This window comes from Apiospora kogelbergensis (assembly GCF_038363985.1).
Source record: "Apiospora kogelbergensis strain CBS 113332 chromosome Unknown utg000001l_segment0_segment0, whole genome shotgun sequence".
NCBI lineage: Eukaryota > Fungi > Ascomycota > Sordariomycetes > Amphisphaeriales > Apiosporaceae > Apiospora > Apiospora kogelbergensis.
In genome coordinates this window covers 1,169,825-1,186,936 of record NW_027117418.1, presented here as the reverse complement: position 1 = coordinate 1,186,936, position 17,112 = coordinate 1,169,825, and the positions used below count along the sequence as shown (strand labels likewise).

Genomic DNA, 17,112 nt, shown 5'->3' with positions numbered 1-17,112 from the left:
AGGACTTACCAAGATTATCTCTTTTGTCTACATGTTGTCCTCGAGGGATGACAGTTGTTGTGGGACGTTCTGAGTGCAAGAACTTGGCCTGGTATTTGGCGTATGGGGGCAGAGGAATGGATGCTGGGATAGCAACACCGTGACGTCTCCCGGAAGATCTTGGAGATCACCCGAGGAGACTTCGACTCGAGGCAAGACCTTTTTGAGAGAAATCACTCCAATCTGACAAATCAAAAGAAACATTTCTACCATTACTCGAAGCCGAATTGATTGACAACTAGTGATGAATTGGCCCAGAATTCACCAAGTGACTTGAGGCTGTTGACTTGAAATAACTTTTCGGATTTTTTTGGTTCTACTTTTTTTTATGGTCTAATGAATCCAACTTATATCAACATATATTATCCACACGTATCCCATGCCTTCGGGAATGCGCCATTCATGTGCCAGTCGCTCAGATCATTGATCAGGACCGGGTCGATATCGCGGTTCGCCTTCATGAAGATGGTCTCGTAGGGGGTGAATGTTGCTGCCGTAGTACTGGTGATCGTACAGGACGTCGGCGACGGGGTGCTCGGCGCACTCGTCGGCGTAGTTGCGCTGTGACTTGGTGAAGGCGGACATGAGGGCCTCGACCTCGTAGCCGGCTTGGCGGATGACGCCCGTGGTGCCGACCTCACCATGGATCGCCTTCTGCATCGTGGTGTAGCACCCCTGCAGCGCCACCATGTCGTGCTCGTCGCCGTAGGGGTCCGGGTGCGAGGACCCGGGAGGCGGGTACAGCATCAGCTCCATGCCCACGCTGTCCGTCGCGAAGATCATGGATTGGATGTGGTACTGCGGGCCGCAGTTGATCGTCATGCCCACAAGCTGTTGAATGGAATTGTTAGCTTCGTTTTCTTTTTCCCGTCTATTCTTCAGCTGAAGGCGCCATGTGGGTATGGCTCGCAAATGCACAATCTCCCGTTGCGCATGCGCCCGCCATGTGTTGGTTTTTTTCTTCGAGAAGCATCTGACATGCTTCTAAATTTCTGCTGCGTACGTACCTTGACTTTGTCGGTCAAGCGACCCAGATAATTATCACTCCAGCAGCTCTTGGACCAGCGAGGCACGAAGGGGCCGCGAATGCTGGCGTTGAGGGTGATGAAGCGCTTGTACTTCTTCCAGAGGTCGTCCTTACGCAGGACCTCGCCGTGGGCGCCGAGGTCGAAGCACGTGTTGTTGCGCCGCACGACGCGGATGTTGGGCTTCTGCGGGATCAGGTCGGCGGCGTCCGTCTCGCCGTTGATGATGAAGATGAAGTCGGCGGCACCGTGGAGGCCCTGGTCGAGGAAGTACTTGAAGTTGGCGCGCCCGGAGACGGATTCGGCGTAAGCGTACGAGATAAGCGGGCGGTCTGAGACCGGGTGTTCCGGCGTCGTTGTCGTTGTGTGTTGCGATGACGATCCCTGTGCGGCGGAAGTCGCGGGCGGGTTGGCTGCCGCTGCTGAGCTCGGCGGTGTGACGGTGCTCGTTAATGATGCGTCTTTGGAGGCGCCCTCTACATCGGCCAAGGGAATCTTAGATTCTCCTTCATTGGCGGTAGATGCCTGCAAGTTTTGTTAGACACACGATCCCCGAGTAGGCGCCTGTTCTGCTGGACTCACTTCATAACCTCCTGAGTACAAGTACCTATGCCTTGACAAGCCTACGAGCCAACATAATGCCAGCAGCAGTAAAGCCAGACCTGAAGAGGATAAGAAACCTGGCCTCGCCATTTTCGAAAAGAAATATTACAGCTCCAACAAGAGAGAGCAAAAGAGAAGGAAGAGGCGGAGGCGGAGTTTGTAGCAAAACCGCAGCGCTGGTGATGACAGTCCTAAGGAGTCGGACTTGTGAATGTAGGAAACACAGAAGGAATATCCAACGACGTCGGGTCAAATACGCCAGCAAGGTCGAAACATGTCAAAGTTCAGCGGTCGAAGTCTGACATGTTTATGGCTCTGGGGAACACGGTTCCTATGTAGGAGGGCAGGGCGTGTGCCTGGCTAGTAATAGTTGGATCCCCGTCTAGGCCCTAGGCTGCTGGGATTGCTTGAGCATAATTACCTATAACGTGTTGTTATACGGGTCAAACAGCAAGTACCTAAGAGCGATCAGCTATCAGCTTCCCTTTATTGGGGCCAGAGGAGAGAGGCCCAGATGCGCAAAGAATGCGACTGCGTCTCCTCCCTGCGCCCACCATGGACTGAGCCAACAGCTATCGACGTACACAGAGGCTTCTTGGCACGTGTGTGGGTAGGCACCAGGGGCAGGGTGCGAGTGTGGCGCCGCCAGGAGGTACATGCCAAATGCTTCTTCTAATCGTCCAAGACATGTATGTATGTGGGATGCAAAAGTCTTGGGAGCGGTTCCTCGGAGGAACCTCTCAAGATTCCCCTGCGCCCCCTCGAGCACACAAGAATTAGGGGTCGCTCTCTAGCAGCCAGTACCATGTCGTGCTGCGTGTAAGTGTAGGTGTAGCGTGTGACCCGGGGCCGCGGGCAGTGGTTGGAAATCAGAACTAAGAAAGAATACATGGCTAATGGATGGTACGGATTGGCCCCAGTGGATGCTAACCCAGATAAATGAAAGCTTCTCCTCTATTGAACGACCTAGACGACCGGCGCAGATTGTGGCAAGCTAAGCTGAAGTAAGTTTTATTCTCGTGTTTCTCTTGATTGGGCCCCCTTCCGCCCCTGACTCTCTGCTCTTCAAAAGAGTTGTTGGCAGGTTGGGTTGTGGTGGTATTCTGCCATGCCGAATCCCGCGTGTCCGGCCCCCTCAGGTAGGGTCTGACGTTCCAAGTAGTTACAGAATTCCGGGCCTCGCGCACTGGTCGCATGGCCGTGAAAGGAGGAGAGCGGAATGCGACCTTGTGCGATAGGTCAAAATTTGGTTGTCGCAGTATAAAACCACCATGCAACCTGCTCTTTCTGCTTCTCGCGCTTGGGCAACGTGGTAGAGCACGCTTGTTACGGGAACATGCATACACGTGTACCTTTCTTGACGAAAAGACGGCGGCAGGGATCTGAGCCGCAAAGGACTTAGACAGACAACACGAGAGCAGCATTTCTTATCGAACCAGGCAGGCAGCCGACATGTTCGGCAAAGGGTTCCACCTGCACATCCAATCGACATATGACTGGCTGGCAAACAATAGTAATATGCATCAACCGGCCACCGGCCACAGCCTGTTCTAAATTGGGCAGCGTCCTCCGTGGAAGTCAGCAAGAAGCTGACGCCTAGAAATGTTGCGGCGAAATCCGGTAAGCATCAGGAAGCATTGTTGTCTGCATACGGACTATGCATATCCTTCATCTGGCAATTGGCACGGGGTCTCTGCCGATCAATTGCCCGAACTCATGGATGCCGACTCTTTTAAATTAGACGCATCCTGTCTAAGAGCTGCCCTATCGTGAATTGTTCCCCTGCATACTGCCCTGCAGACAAGCCAGCTGCCAGGAAAGACGCGTAAAACAGGAATGCCCAAAAAGCGGGTTGTTCGTTTCCAGATATGTAGATCGATCAGCCAACATGCTTGTTGAAAGCTTCTGGATCCCTGCGTGCTTCAGAACGCCGACAATGCTGACAGGTGGGCACATTCGGTTAGCCCGACTGGCCCGCGTCGACCATGGGCGCCACACTTACATAATTCGATATCTGCTGCTACGCCTCATCTACCTGCATACTTTCTCTTGAAATGTCAGCCTTGCAGTAGCAGCCACACCTGCACTTTCAGCCTCATTCAATACCCACCTTTCCTGGTGTCGCCTTGTCCTACCTAGCTTCAGCCTTCTGAATGAAGCTTGCGTCGCCAGAATTCAATCTTGAAAGCTCGCATCTTCCGCATCACCTTCCGCGAGGTGATTGCTGCTGTTTTTCCTTTTTGGGATGATTCTTACCAATTAATAACTGTTTCTACTCACCAGCAATAAATACCGTTTTCCCTGCTGCTACCTTGCTCCCAGAGCGGTCCTCGGACGCGCCCAGACCCGACCCTTCTTTTGCGCGTAGCATCGCGAATCTCCCCGCGAGCAATCCGATAAACAGTCATGGCGACGGCTCGCAATGGAAACGCCGCTGGCGGCATCACTGGCGCCGAAATGCCCGTCAGCAAGCGTTTCTCGGACATACCTCTCAATATCGATATCCCTGTTCAGGGTGATGAGGACGAGCAGGCCGTCGAGCTGAACCTCGACGAGCTGCACGACGACCCTACCGAGCTTTGCACCCTGTTCGAGAACGAGCGCGCCTCTCGCACCCTTTGGATGACTGTCGCCATTGCCTACGCGAAGCAACACAGCATCGACCATGCCATTGAGATGTTGCTACGCGGTAGCAATGCCATGCAGAGCAGCAACCCCAAGGAGAAGCTTAGCATGATCAGCTGTCTTTGCTGGATGTATCTGTGGAAGAGTCGCGAAGCGCCGCGTGTGCCACCAGAGGGCGACCTGGTTTCCGAGGCCAAAACCAAGGAATACTTTTGAACCTAGCTACTCAGTCCATGAACGAAGCGCTCCGAATCAACCCACATTTTCCTCCTCTCTATCTGGCCCGTGGCGTCATCTACCTCCTGCGAGCGTCACTCGTATCACCTTCAAAAGCCCCCGGTCCGACCAGTATCGATCCAGAAAAATCGGATCTTTTGCGCAATGCGCTGCGATGTTTCGAGGATGCGCTCCGAGTCTCGCAAAACCGAAATGTATTTGCTTTGATGGGGAAAGCGCGGGCACTATACTCGCTCGCAAAGTATGCCGATGCATGCGCGCTGTACCAGGACGTCTTGCGTAAGATGCCTGATATGGTCGACCCCGATCCACGCATTGGAATCGGCTGCTGTTTCTGGCAATTGGGTTTCAAGGACGACGCAAAACAGGCCTGGGAGCGAGCTTTGGAGATCAGCCCCGAGTCCAAAATCGCCAACATCCTGCTCGGTGTTTACTATCTCGATGCCAGCGCACGAGTTCCCACGAATAGCCCCGAGTTCATTGGCCTTTACAAAAAGGCCATGACTGAGTTCACCCAGAAGTCATTCAAGATGGACAAGAACCAGCCCCTTACGTGCGCTACGTTTGCCGGCTACTTCCTCTCCAGGAAACAATTTAGCAATGTTGAGTCTCTCGCCAACAAGGCATTGCAGTTCACCGACGTAAACAATATCGCCAGTGACAGCTGGTATCTGCTTGCTCGCAAGGAACACGTCAGTGGTAACGTGCAAACCGCGACGGATTACTACCGTAGGGCAGACGAGGCCCGAGGTGGTATAGAGAGAGGATATCTGCCAGCTAAATTCGGCGTGGCTCAGCTTTCGGTTCTCGGCAATGATCTCGGTGAAGCTAAGTTGCGTTTGGAGAAGATGATCCAGCAATCCAAAAACTACGAAGCCATGGTGCTACTAGGTACTCTGTACGCCGAGGAAGTGTTCGCAAACCAATATGCGGCCGTCAAAGAGGATAAGATCACCGAGATGACCAAAGCCATTCAGTATATGGAGAGTGTCCGATCTGCTTGGAAAGACCCCAAGAAAAACCAGTCCCCGGATGCTTCAGTGCTACTGAATCTCGCTCGCCTGTATGAGAACGAGCACCCCGATAAAGCACTCCAGTGCCTTCTTCAAGTCGAGCAGATGGAGATAGATCAGATACCAGAATCTGAAAAGCCGAAGGACCTCGAGGACGAGGCGGCAACTCGCGCCGCTTTACGGAAGAACCTTCCGCCACAGTTACTGAACAACATCGGATGCTTCTATTCGCAGGCTGAGAAGCACGGGTCTGCCAGTGAGATGTTCGAAGCTGCGCTGGGAGCGTGCTTGCGTATCGAGGAAAAGGGCGAAGATATGGACACAGATGCACTGGTGACCACAATCAGTTTCAACCTGGGGCGGAGCTACGAGTCTCAGAACCTTACAGAGAAGGCCATTGAGGTCTACGGGCGTTTGGTTGCCCGCCACGGCGACTACACTGATGCTCAGGCTCGGCTGGCCTATATCAAACTGCGAACCAACCCCAACAAGGAAGGGCCTGATGCCGTTGCCAAGCTCTACCAAGAGAACCCTGCGGATTTGGAGGTTCGCGCTCTTTACGGCTGGTATCTTGGGAGGGTTCATTCTAGAAAGAGACCTGCCAACATCAACGAGGATCCCGAACTTCGGCATTATAAGCATACCCTCCAGAACTATGACAAGCATGACCGCTACGCTCTGATCGGCATGGGTAATCTGTACATGATGGCTGCCCGCGAGATGCGTAGGGACACAGAGCAAGAGAAATCGAAGCGCTCTGCTACGTATACTCGCGCTGTTGAATTCTTTGATAAGGCTCTGCAGTTAGACCCCAAGAATGCTTACGCTGCGCAAGGTATCGCCATTGCACTCGTGGAAGACAAGAAGGATCATAAGTCCGCCTTGCCGGTGTTCCTGAAGGTTCGCGAGACGATCAAGGACCCCCATGTCTTTGTCAACCTGGGCCACATCTATGCCGAGAACCGGCAGTTCTCCAAGGCCATCGAAAGTTACGAGATTGCTCTCTCCAAGGAGGGGAAGGATAAGGATACAAGCATTCTTGCCTGTCTTGGCCGCACATGGCTTAGCCGAGCCAAGGTGGAGAAAGATGCGGACGCATACCAGACTGCGCTCGACTTTGCCAAGAAGGTGCGTATCGACTGATAGGTCATCGAAAGGAACTATGCTAATACGTGACAGGCTCTGGAAATCGCCCCGGATCAGATCCATTTCAAGTTCAATGTTGCGTTTGTCCAGATTCAACAAGTACAGCACATCATGGGCGTTAATGAGGCCCAGCGAAGCTTGGTGCAATTGGAGCGTGCTTTGGAGGGCTTGGAAGCGGCGATTGAGGCACTCGACGAGATTGCGGCAAGCCCCCAGCCACCGTATCCCAAGTCTGATCTCGAACAGAGAGCCAACATGGCAAGGAACACGCAGCGCAAGCAGCTTTCGCGAACCATTGAGAGCCAAAAGGAGTACGAAGAGAAGAACAAGGAGAAGCTTGCGGCCGCGGTGCAGCAGCGACAAGCCGAATGGAACCGGCGAGAGGAGGCGCGCAAGAAGGCACTGGCGGCTGAAGAGGAGAGGCAGGAAAAGATTCGCAAGGAGCGTGCGGAGATTGCCCTTCGTGACCTCGAGCTTACCAAGGCGCGGGTCGAGGAGGACCAGGCCAAGCAGGAGGCCGAAATGACCACCGACACGGAGACGGGCGAGAAGGTCAAGCGCAAGCGGAAGTCCAAGCCAAGGGCCTCCGAGGGGAGGACAGCCTTCAAGAAGGCAGCCCAAGGGGAAGAAGAAGAAGGCGGCTGAGGATGATGAGTCTGGCTCGGGCTCGGAAGAGGAGGAGCGGCAGCCCAAGAAGAAGCGCCGCCTTGCCGCCAAGAAGGAGACGACCAACTCCAAGTACAAGTCGGCGGAGCTGGTTGTTGACAGCGACTCGGACGACGATGACGCGCTCGAGCGCGCCGAGCGGGCCATGGAAAACGAGGACAAGGGGCACCGCTCTGATGGCGATGATGACGACGAGAAGTCCAACAAAGCAGCAGACAGTGACGACGAAGACAACCGGATGGAGGTCGACGACACAACTAAAAACAACGCTGGTGAGGACGATGACGAGGATGGTGGCAACACGCGGCGACGTGCCCGGCGCGGCGGCCGCGTGCTGGACGACAGCGATGAGGAGGAGGAAGGAGCCGCACCCGCAGATACAAGCATGACGGAGGCGCGTGCCGCGGAGGACGATGAGGACGACGAGTAATTCATTGTATAATCAACATAGCCACGAAATTTGACACCAGTATAGCAAGCAGGGCACGGCAAAGAAAAAAGCATCAATTAGGTCATGTTCTTGTGCGAGGAATGAATGGCTACCAGAGGTTTGGTAGCCATCACATCAGAATTGAGAATAATACCATAAAAACTCCCAAGGCCAATTGTCGAGATGATGAGTGCACTTGTATAGTATAGTGACTCGGGAGGCACCCCGGTCTTTCCATCGCCTGTATATGATATATGATACTTCTTCGAAATCGCCATTAAGCAAACCCAAAATTACAATAGACTATCATGCCATAGCGGCCACGTAAATGTCCCTACATCTGCAGCACACACGCCGTCTCCATGTGCGGCTCCTCGGTCCCGTGGTAGAAGCCGCTGTCGACGAGGTTGTTGTGCGACTTTTGCCAGTACTCCTTCTTGGAGTGCCAGTTCTTCTCGTCGACGTCGGCGAGCTTGATCTCGACCTCTCCGGCATCGTCGTCGCCGTCGCTCTTGGGCATGCGCACGAAGCAGGTGCAGTCGCGCAGCGTCATGGCCAGGCCGAACCCCGGGTCCTCCGGGTTGTCGAACATGGTGTTGCCCGGGTCTCCCGCCGTCTGGACGTCGCGGAGCTTCGTTAGCAGGCCCGACGCCGCCAAGGCGCGGCGCAGGCGTTCGTGGTCCGCCGGCGTCCATGCGGCGGGCGCGAAGTGCGCGATGGCGTTCAGCACCACGGCCGGGTCGTCGTGCAGCAGGCCGAGCGGACAGCTGGGGGCCGCTACTTTCGGCGGCTGGTCGCTGTCTTCTTCTTGTGACGGCGATTGCGAACGCGACTGCTGCTGCTTGGCCAGCAGCTTCTGGTTGCGGTACGCCTCCCGGGCGCAGGTGCGGCAGCGCTTGGCGCCGGCGGGCGCGATGGGCGACTGCGCGAGCCACTTGGGCTTGAACTCCATGCCCAGGGTGGCGGGGGTCGGGGTCATGTCCTGGATGAGCATGGCGGCGCCGGGCCCGTCGATGGAGCTGCCGTCGTCCTTGGCCTTGCCGGAGGCGGCGCGGGCGGCGTCCATGGCGGCGGCCTGGGCCTCGGTGACGCGGACGAGCAGCTGGGGCACGAGGTGGCGGGGGCCGACGGCGGGCAGGATCATGTCGGCGCGGAAGCGCTGGAGGCGCTCGTAGTCGTAGGGGTGGGCGCCCTCGACGCCGCGCTTGGGCACGCGCAGCAGCCCGCCCGGCAGCACGTCGGCGCCGTCGGCGGCGCACGCCCGGAACACGGCGTTGGCCCGGCCCTCGGCCACGTGCACGAAGCTCTCGGCGGCTTGGAGGCAGTCCGTCGCGCGCCGGATGGCGGCTTCCTTCCTTTCGGCGTCGTCGTGCACGCCCGAGAGGGCTTCCCAGAGAGGTTGGGTGTCCATCTTCCTCTAGACAGTCTGCCGAGATGAAGGCAGGATTGTAGGATTAAGCTATAGCTGTAGTTGATAATAATTGTATATGAGACTGATTGAGCAAGTAGATCAAGTGAGAAATAAGTTGACGACCCAAGAAAAACGGCTTGTGAGTTCACGTGTAAGTAGTGTACAAGATGATGTCGAGTTGTAGTTCAGGTGTAAGGAGGCCGACCTAACAACACGTAACACATGATGGGACGGGGCTAAGCCGCTTAATTAAGTCGTGTGCACCCGTGCCGACCGGCTGCTATACTCGTTGACTAATAATGCAAAGTCGCATACGTATACCCAAACAACCCATCCTTGATATTCTATCATTCGATGGCCGTGGCTTGTCGTGACCAAACTGCCAAGATGCAACATTACCTAAACGGGTACCTCGCTACGTCATGTCGCCAGGGCCGGTCGCGAACGCGCAAGCTTGCGGCTGTCCCTTTCTCGACTCCGACTTCAATGCTACCGTGACGGATGCCGTGTAAGATTCTTCTTCGTAAGACCGAATTCTACCTACATACAGTCCACTTAATCGGTGCCACGATGCTGTTATTACCTAAATGCCCCCAAATGCCCCATTACGCCAACGCCGCCTTGCAGTATGTATGTGTATGTATGTATCTATCGTCAACTTTCAAATTGGTCTGGGGTATCCGTTTACGCCGAGAATCTCAAAACACCAAGAACTTCTTTCTTCGAAAACCAAGTGCAGTGGCTTTACACGCCAGACGCCGTGAAGCTCAACAGACTGCCGAAAGTCAGTCCAGCCACCAAGCAGAGCCCCATAAACCCGCCCGCAGCCTCGCGCTCGCCCTCCTCTACCCACTCGCTCGACGCCATCATGCAGTTGGACGCAAGCCAGCCGTTAGTAAGCCCGAACGGGAACTGGACCAGTAGCAAGTAGAAGACATCGCTGTCGATCACGCCGCCGTTTCCGTGCAGGTTGCACAGCGCGTAGAGGGGATGAACAGCACCCGCGCCACGCTGATCACGAAGAGGACGAACGGGCGCTCGCGGAACGGCAGGACGAGGGCCCCGGCCCTACCGCCCAGGTCGCCCAGGTTCCAGCAGAAAAAGGCCAGCGGGATGAAGGCCGCCGGCTTCAGGAGAGCGTCAGCCTCGGCGGGCGGCGTGGCCGAGAGGATCTTGGGCGTGAACACGGGGAAGAACATGGTGACGGCGAAACACACGAAGACGGCGCTAGCGAACCAGTGTAGCTTCTTGAACAGCGTGAAGACGCTGACGTTCTTGCGCGCGGCGCGCTCCGCCTCCTCGACGCTGTTGAACGACGAAGCCATCTCCTCTATCATGCGGGCCTCGACGATTTGGTTATGCCTCCGCACTAGCGGGATAAACGCCAGAGCCGCGATCACGGAGATGGCCACCGCCGTCAGGAAGTAGATGAACGCGGCGGTTCCGGTGCCATCGTCCACCTCTCCGGGTGCCGCGTTGGTCGATTCGCGAGGCGGCGCCACCAGGACCGAGATGATCTGGGTGACGGGAGGGAGCACGCCTGCGACGCCCTGGCCGGCCATGATGGCCTGCATGTATTCGGGTCGGCCGAAGCTGGCGGCGAAGGCGAAGGCGCCGTTCTGCATGAGGCCTGCGCCGTACGAGGTCAAGGCGACCATGGAGAGCAGGAACCACAAGTAGTGGGTAGGCGGCGTGTCGAGGAAAAGGCGGGTCGAGATGGTCAGGAGGGAGAAGACGCCGACGTTGATGTAGAGCGCGATGTTGATGCGAAAGGGGTACGAGGCCGTGACCTGGATATTGGTGAGGATGATCATGGCCGTAAGGTTCATGACGGTCGAGACTGAGATGACGGCCGACTGGAAGTTCTGCAGGATCCAGTCGCTCTCTTGGAACCGGGTCTGGAAGTAGGGCGCGGCGGCGAGGAACATGTTCCTAGATGCATCAGTTAGTATTAGTAGCCGTCGGTGCTTCATCATTATGCGGGATAGAGTAGGAGTCGCAGGGTGCGCATACCAAGCCCATAGCATAGCAATTCCAAGCCAGACGAAGATGCCATACTCGATCCAGGAGAACGGAAGGGCGTGCTCGTCTTCATGCCGGGACTCGTCGAGGAAGCCGCTCTCGTCGGTAAGAGGCGCGTACTCCTGCTCGTCCTCGCGCTTCTTGAAGAGGGAGCGTATGCGATCCATGGCTGGGTTCGATTTGGGTCGGTCGCTTCGATCGTCAATATCGATGTCGGGGGTGTTTGTCTTTCAGGCACCGTTAGACTGGATGCGTGCCCGTAGGGTGGCCGAGAACGGGATGGGCGAGATGAGGCAGCGTAGAAAGCAAGGCCCAGGCAGAAGAATACTGCAAAAGACAGCTCCAGTTATCTCGGGAGCAAGTCGTCTACAGCACCCTCCTAGAAGATAGGCGTTGATAGCGTTATAATAAAGAAGGTAGAGTGATAGAATGTGTTTAGTTAGGTCATGAGGAAAGATGAGATGGATGACAACGTCAATTGACCCTCCGACGCCGCCAAGCTGCAGGGCCAGACGCCGCTGTTAGTGAGCAACACGGGGCGACAGCGCTAAGGATGGGGGTGGTGAACGCTAAAGCGGATGCGCCGGTGCACTGACGCCGCCACCCCACGTTATCTAACCCTTCGGCATATCTGATATCTGATATGTAGCAAAACATCAATTCTGTACATACATACATACATATGTGGACGTGCCAAGGGTATATAATGTCACTGCCGCCATTATACGCAGGCACTTTTTCTCTGCTGTTTAACTCCGAAATCCCGTCTATAGACCCAACCCCCAACCGCTAAACCCCTTTGACCTAATTCCACGACTCCAAGTTGGTGAGCACACAGCCCTCGCCACTCCGGCTGATCAGCTTGCCGATCGTGTACACAGTCTCGCCCTCAGCCTGCAGTAGCTGTACGACACTTGCTGCCTCCTCCGGCGCCACCACCGCCACCATGCCAATACCCGTGTTGAAGGTCCGCGCCATCTCGGAAGCAGCAACATTGCCCGCCTCCTTGAGCCACTTGAACACGGGCGGCAGCTCCCATGTCGCCGCGTCGATCTCGGCAGCCAGCTCCTTGGGCAGCACACGCGGCACGTTCTCAGTGAGGCCACCACCTGTGATGTGGGCCAAGCCCTTGAGCTGCGAACGCGCCTTAAGCAGCGGCTTCACGTAGATCTTAGTAGGCGTCAGGAGCGAGTTGCCTACGGTAATGCCGCTCTTGTCCCACGGCGCGGCGTCGTGGTAGCTGAGCTGGGCGGCTTCCACAATACGACGGACCAGTGAGAATCCGTTGGAGTGGACACCGGAAGAGGCCAATCCGAGGAGAACATCGCCGGGGGCCATCTGATCGAGCTTTGGCAGAGCGTGCTTGGACTCGACAATTCCATTCGCACAGCCGGCAGCGTCGTAATCGCCCGGCTTGTACATGCCAGGCATCTCAGCAGTCTCGCCACCAACCAGGGCGCATCCTGACTGTATGCAACCGTCGGCGACACCACGTACAAAGTCGACTGTCGTTTGAGGTTCCAGGTTGCTGCATCCGAAATAGTCGAGGAAGGATAGAGGCTGGGCGCCTTGCACGACCAAGTCGTTGACGTTCATGGCCACCAAATCGATACCAACCGTGTCGTGCTTGTTCATCTCTTGGGCAATCATGAGTTTTGTTCCAACTCCGTCAATGCAGCTCACCAACTTCAAGCCCTCATGTGCGTATCCAGCGTCATGCAAGTCGACCTCCCCACCAAATCCACCAATGTCCGCGTTCGCGCCAGCGATGGCAGTGGACTTGACTAGCTGCTTAATCTCCTCGACGACACGGTTTCCGGCGTCAATGCTCACACCGGCCTGAGCATATGTCATGGCCTTCTTCGTGTCTGCCGTGGGGCGGAAAGCACGGTGGGCAATATCCTTTCGGTAGTACATCTTGTTGAAGTTGATGAGTTTGACACCCTCGTAGGCTCGGTCTACGGCGGCCTTAAGATCGTCCCCGGTGGCGCTCGCGGCAATTACACGGCCACCAGCCGTCTGTACCTTGCCGTCCGATAGTTTGGTTCCAGCATGGAAGATGTTGATACCGCTGGGGGCGTCTGTACCGTAATCTCGTCACCCTTTCCGTAGGCTTCGGGATAGCCTCCGGCTGCCACCACCACGGTAGCACACGACTTAGCATCAATTTTGACAACTAGGTCTGATCGGTCGAGATCGCTTTCGCAGCAGGCGTACATGATCTCGGCCAAATCGGTGTCTTGCGAGAGCAGAGGCAAAAGTGTCTGTGTCTCTGGGTCTCCGAAGCGAACATTGTATTCGAGTACTTTAGGTCCCGTCTTGGTGATCATGAGACCTGTGAAGAGGACACCGCGGAAGATCATGCCGTCCTTGCGCATGCCATCAATGGTAGGCTGAATGATTTCACGATCGACTCTAGCAACGAGAGCTGGTGTCGCAAGGTTCGTCGGCGCATAGCACCCCATGCCACCCGTGTTGAGGCCAGAATCGCCCTCACCAATTCGCTTGTGGTCTTGGGCCGGGGGCAACGATCGGATCGTGTGTCCATCGGAGAAGGTAATGATGCTGAGCTCGTCTCCCAATAGGCATTCCTCGATAACAACCTCGTCTCCCGCAGAGCCAAACTCCCTGTTCAGCATGATCTCTTTCAAGCCTTGTTGAGCCTCTTCTTTTGTTGTCGGCATCAGCACGCCCTTGCCAGCAGCAAGACCGCTAGCCTTAATGACAACGTCGTGCTGTATTTGATCGACGTACTGCTTGGCTTTTTCGTAGTCGGAGAAGTTCTCGTACTCGGCAGTAGGAATGTTCCACTTCTTCATAAAGTCCTTGGAGAAGGTCTTGCTGCCTTCCATCTGGGCGGCCTTCTTGGAGGGCCCGAAGCAGTGGCGCACCGTGGTGTTCTGCTCGAAGTAGTCGACGACACCAGCAACCAGGGGTGCCTCGGGGCCCGGGACCAGGAAGTTGACATTCTCCTTCCTGGCCAGCTCCGCCAGGGCGGGGAAGTCCTCGGCCGAGACGGAAGAGACATTGGAGGTCTTAGGGCAGAGTGCAGTGCCGCCATTACCAGGGACGACGAAGACGGCCTCGACTTTGGGAGACTGGCTCAACCTCCAAGCAATGGCATGCTCGCGGCCGCCGTTGCCGAGCAGGAGAACGCGAAGGGGCTTTTCGATCGGCATGACAGGCAACCGGGAATGTTTCTCTTCCTATTCTTAATTTGTTCGGGGTTGATGTACCCTTGGGCAAGAGAGATGAATTGGCTGGCCTTGTCATCGAGTAAGAAAAGACCCCTCCAACAAATTGTCACAGTGATTTAATAACCCCTCCCCCGCAAAAAATTATCAGTAGATAAGAGATAAACGTGCTTGCGGGTTAGGGACTGGGCCCATATTTCTCGTCACTCTCCGTTTCCCCCAGGTCTTCCAAGGGGCGGTACACGACCCCGACCACTGTACCTGCATCCATGTATGACAGCGGCAGGTGAAATCGATCAGTATTATGAATCGATCCCATTGCTGCAGCCGAGCAATACACTTGCAGGTGTACACGTGATAGAAGCAGTTAGTTGTGTAGTAAAGTCCCACGTCCACCTTAGTGGGGCATATGTCAAGCGGGAACCAGGAACGCGACAGACAAGTTTTGGGATTCATGTTTTTGGTAGTGTATTATTGCCTTACCGTGGTTTCTGCAAAAGGGGTATCTTAGAGCTGGAATTCAGTGCGTTTGACGTCCATCTTAGCTTTCCATTGCCAAGGTACCGCATCGTCTCCATCACCGCTGCCGGCTCTACCGATTCCCTTGACGACACGTCTCACTGCTACAAGTCAGTACTGAGTTCGATTGCAGGTTGCTTGGTCCCATGGCTTTGCACGGCCAGTATGACCCGGCCATACCATCGCAATACAGCACCAGTAGGCACCGACGGCTCGGCAACGACCAGTGTAGAGAGGGGCTTGGAGAAACTGTTGGCTCACATTTACATGTCCATCTTGCCGGGCCAACCTCTTGGATCACGGCTTTGACGTCTTCTACGCCTTTCATGACTTTGCCTAAACGGATTCGGTCAGTTGTTGAAAGCCGGAGCTGAGATAAGAAGCACCGCCTCTCGAGGTGTCTCAAGCCATGATTAACATACCGTCTGCGTCGACCGCACTCTTCTCAGTGGCCCCTGTAGGAAAATTAGTGTGATGTCCATATCGAGTGATGGATTGATTTTTCTTACGCTTTTCTCTGAAATTGTACCTGTGTTGTCTCACAAAGATCTATCAAGGCGTAACGTGTTAGAGTCAATAGCCTTCAGAATGGTATACATTATACCGCATAGGCCTGCAGTACAACTGGCTTCGAAAACTGCTTAAGCCTCAAACCAGGACGGAAACTGGAGCCGTCAGGAATTAAGGAAACTTACGTAATCCTGTAATATTACGGTTAGCAAATGCTCAATAGAAAAAGTGATATTCACCATTGTAGGCAAAAGGCTATAGTATGGAGGAAAGGGCCAACAAGAAACGGCGGTTTGAACTTCCATACGCCAAAACGCAACAAGATGGGGGCCACTCACTCTCTGGTTATGGCACGTCACCACTTGTCTACCTTGGAATTCCCTGGATGCGATCCATGTTAGCAAAGATGATTCTGTACAGAGCTCTGGTCTGGCACCAAGATGTGTTCGACTCGTGGGACGGGACTTACGGGTTCTTAGGGAATAAGGACATAAGGATTCTCGCCGTTAGAACGCCGAGCGGGGTTACGAAGCCTGATGGTTCATAGTTAGCTAATCATGCCCCAAGTGTATATGTCCATATGCTGATATGTGGGTGCGTCTCTCAAGTAGAGACTAGAAATTGAAGCCCAGATCGGTTTCAGAGAACCTCGGCTAAGCAAGGGGCCGACGTCGAATAAGGGCTCAGGGAAGTGTTGCCTACCATTAAGAAGAAGCTCTGGGTGAAAATCTTGGGGATTTCCGTGGCCCGGTAAGCGCTTCACATCCATCCAGTTGGAAACGGAAAATGAAAAGGTCGGTCCGGAGGGAAGGTGGACAATATCCAAACTCTTCGGCCTCTTCTGGTCTTCTCCAAGAATAAGAATCGACGTGTAGCCTCGGTTGGAAGCGTACTTGGCGATCTCACGAACGGAGTACTTGTGCGCATACTTGTGCGCCGAGCGAGGAACATAGTCGCTGTTGGGGAAGAACGAGGTGAGCATCTGCGCCTCCTTATGAATTGTGCTGTTCAGTGTGGTCGTGATAAGCAGTTTCGGCTCGTCGGGCGCATCGTCGGAGAACAGAGTCGGGAACTTCTTGACCAACGACTCAGGTGTGAGATCAACCGTGGTAGCTATCGAGGGCGCTGTACTGTCCTCGCGGATAACGCGACGCAGATCGTTCGAAGACTTGGTGCGCTCGTCTTCTTCGTCATCTTCCTCGTCGTCGTCGTCAGACCCCAGCATACTGTCGACCTCGTCATCTTCATCGTCCTCATCGTCCTGGGCACCGTCTTCGTCGGCATTGGGATCAGCGTCCTGTGGTCCCCCGACTTCGACTTCGGCGAGCCTTCTGCGCTTAAATAGCTGCGCTAGGTCGACATTTGCGCCAAGACTGTCGTCGTCTGCCGTGCTGAAGACACGTTTCCGATCGATGGTGACTGGCTTGTTCTTCTCCAAGCGCTGACGTCGGAGCTCGGGGTCGTTTGATTCCTCCTTTTTCCTTCGGAAGTTTCTCTCCAGCTTGTCCTTCGCAGTCTGTTTCTTCGATTCAACGTAGAGTTTCTTGCGATGAATCTTGTTTCCTGTCCTATTGGACAGTGATCCCTTGGTTCCAGCCATTACTTCGCTCGGCAATTGACGTGTTCGTGATGCAAGAGGCTTCTTTTCGTGGGTGCGCCTCAGTTGAAACAA

The 17,112-nt window shown here is 55.1% G+C and overlaps 6 protein-coding genes across 6 annotated transcripts; 1 reads left to right on the top strand and 5 right to left on the bottom strand.

Annotated features, from left to right (window-relative positions):
• Positions 1–401: 401 nt before the first annotated feature.
• Positions 402–1,589, bottom strand: PG998_000392 (uncharacterized protein; the record flags this gene model as incomplete). The annotated part of the gene is given in 3 exon segments (XM_066867210.1): positions 402–540; positions 554–870; positions 1,047–1,589. Coding segments are annotated over 3 exon segments (999 nt in total), but the record flags the coding sequence as incomplete, so codon positions are not given.
• Positions 1,590–4,073: 2,484 nt separating this feature from the next.
• On the top strand, positions 4,074–7,784 carry PG998_000391 (tetratricopeptide; the record flags this gene model as incomplete). The annotated part of the gene is made up of 4 exons (XM_066867209.1): positions 4,074–4,475; positions 4,523–6,670; positions 6,722–7,257; positions 7,301–7,784. The coding sequence occupies 4 exons, from the start codon at positions 4,074–4,076 to the stop codon at positions 7,782–7,784; spliced, it is 3,570 nt and encodes a 1,189-aa protein (XP_066735624.1).
• A 334-nt stretch (positions 7,785–8,118) lies between these two features.
• On the bottom strand, positions 8,119–9,195 carry PG998_000390 (uncharacterized protein; the record flags this gene model as incomplete). Its single annotated transcript, XM_066867208.1, has 1 exon — positions 8,119–9,195. One exon carries the CDS (start codon positions 9,193–9,195, stop codon positions 8,119–8,121), a length of 1,077 nt encoding a protein of 358 aa, XP_066735623.1.
• A 947-nt stretch (positions 9,196–10,142) lies between these two features.
• Positions 10,143–11,384, bottom strand: PG998_000389 (Nucleoside transporter; the record flags this gene model as incomplete). The annotated part of the gene is made up of 2 exons (XM_066867207.1): positions 10,143–11,127; positions 11,209–11,384. The coding sequence occupies 2 exons, from the start codon at positions 11,382–11,384 to the stop codon at positions 10,143–10,145; spliced, it is 1,161 nt and encodes a 386-aa protein (XP_066735622.1).
• Positions 11,385–12,021: 637 nt separating this feature from the next.
• On the bottom strand, positions 12,022–14,396 carry PG998_000388 (uncharacterized protein; the record flags this gene model as incomplete). Its single annotated transcript, XM_066867206.1, has 2 exons — positions 12,022–13,236; positions 13,287–14,396. 2 exons carry the CDS (start codon positions 14,394–14,396, stop codon positions 12,022–12,024), a joined length of 2,325 nt encoding a protein of 774 aa, XP_066735621.1.
• Positions 14,397–14,918: 522 nt separating this feature from the next.
• On the bottom strand, positions 14,919–17,040 carry PG998_000387 (ribosome production factor 1; the record flags this gene model as incomplete). The annotated part of the gene is made up of 8 exons (XM_066867205.1): positions 14,919–15,031; positions 15,192–15,266; positions 15,353–15,385; positions 15,440–15,479; positions 15,626–15,631; positions 15,779–15,821; positions 15,910–15,973; positions 16,143–17,040. The coding sequence occupies 8 exons, from the start codon at positions 17,038–17,040 to the stop codon at positions 14,919–14,921; spliced, it is 1,272 nt and encodes a 423-aa protein (XP_066735620.1).
• Between the last annotated feature and the right edge of the window lie 72 nt (positions 17,041–17,112).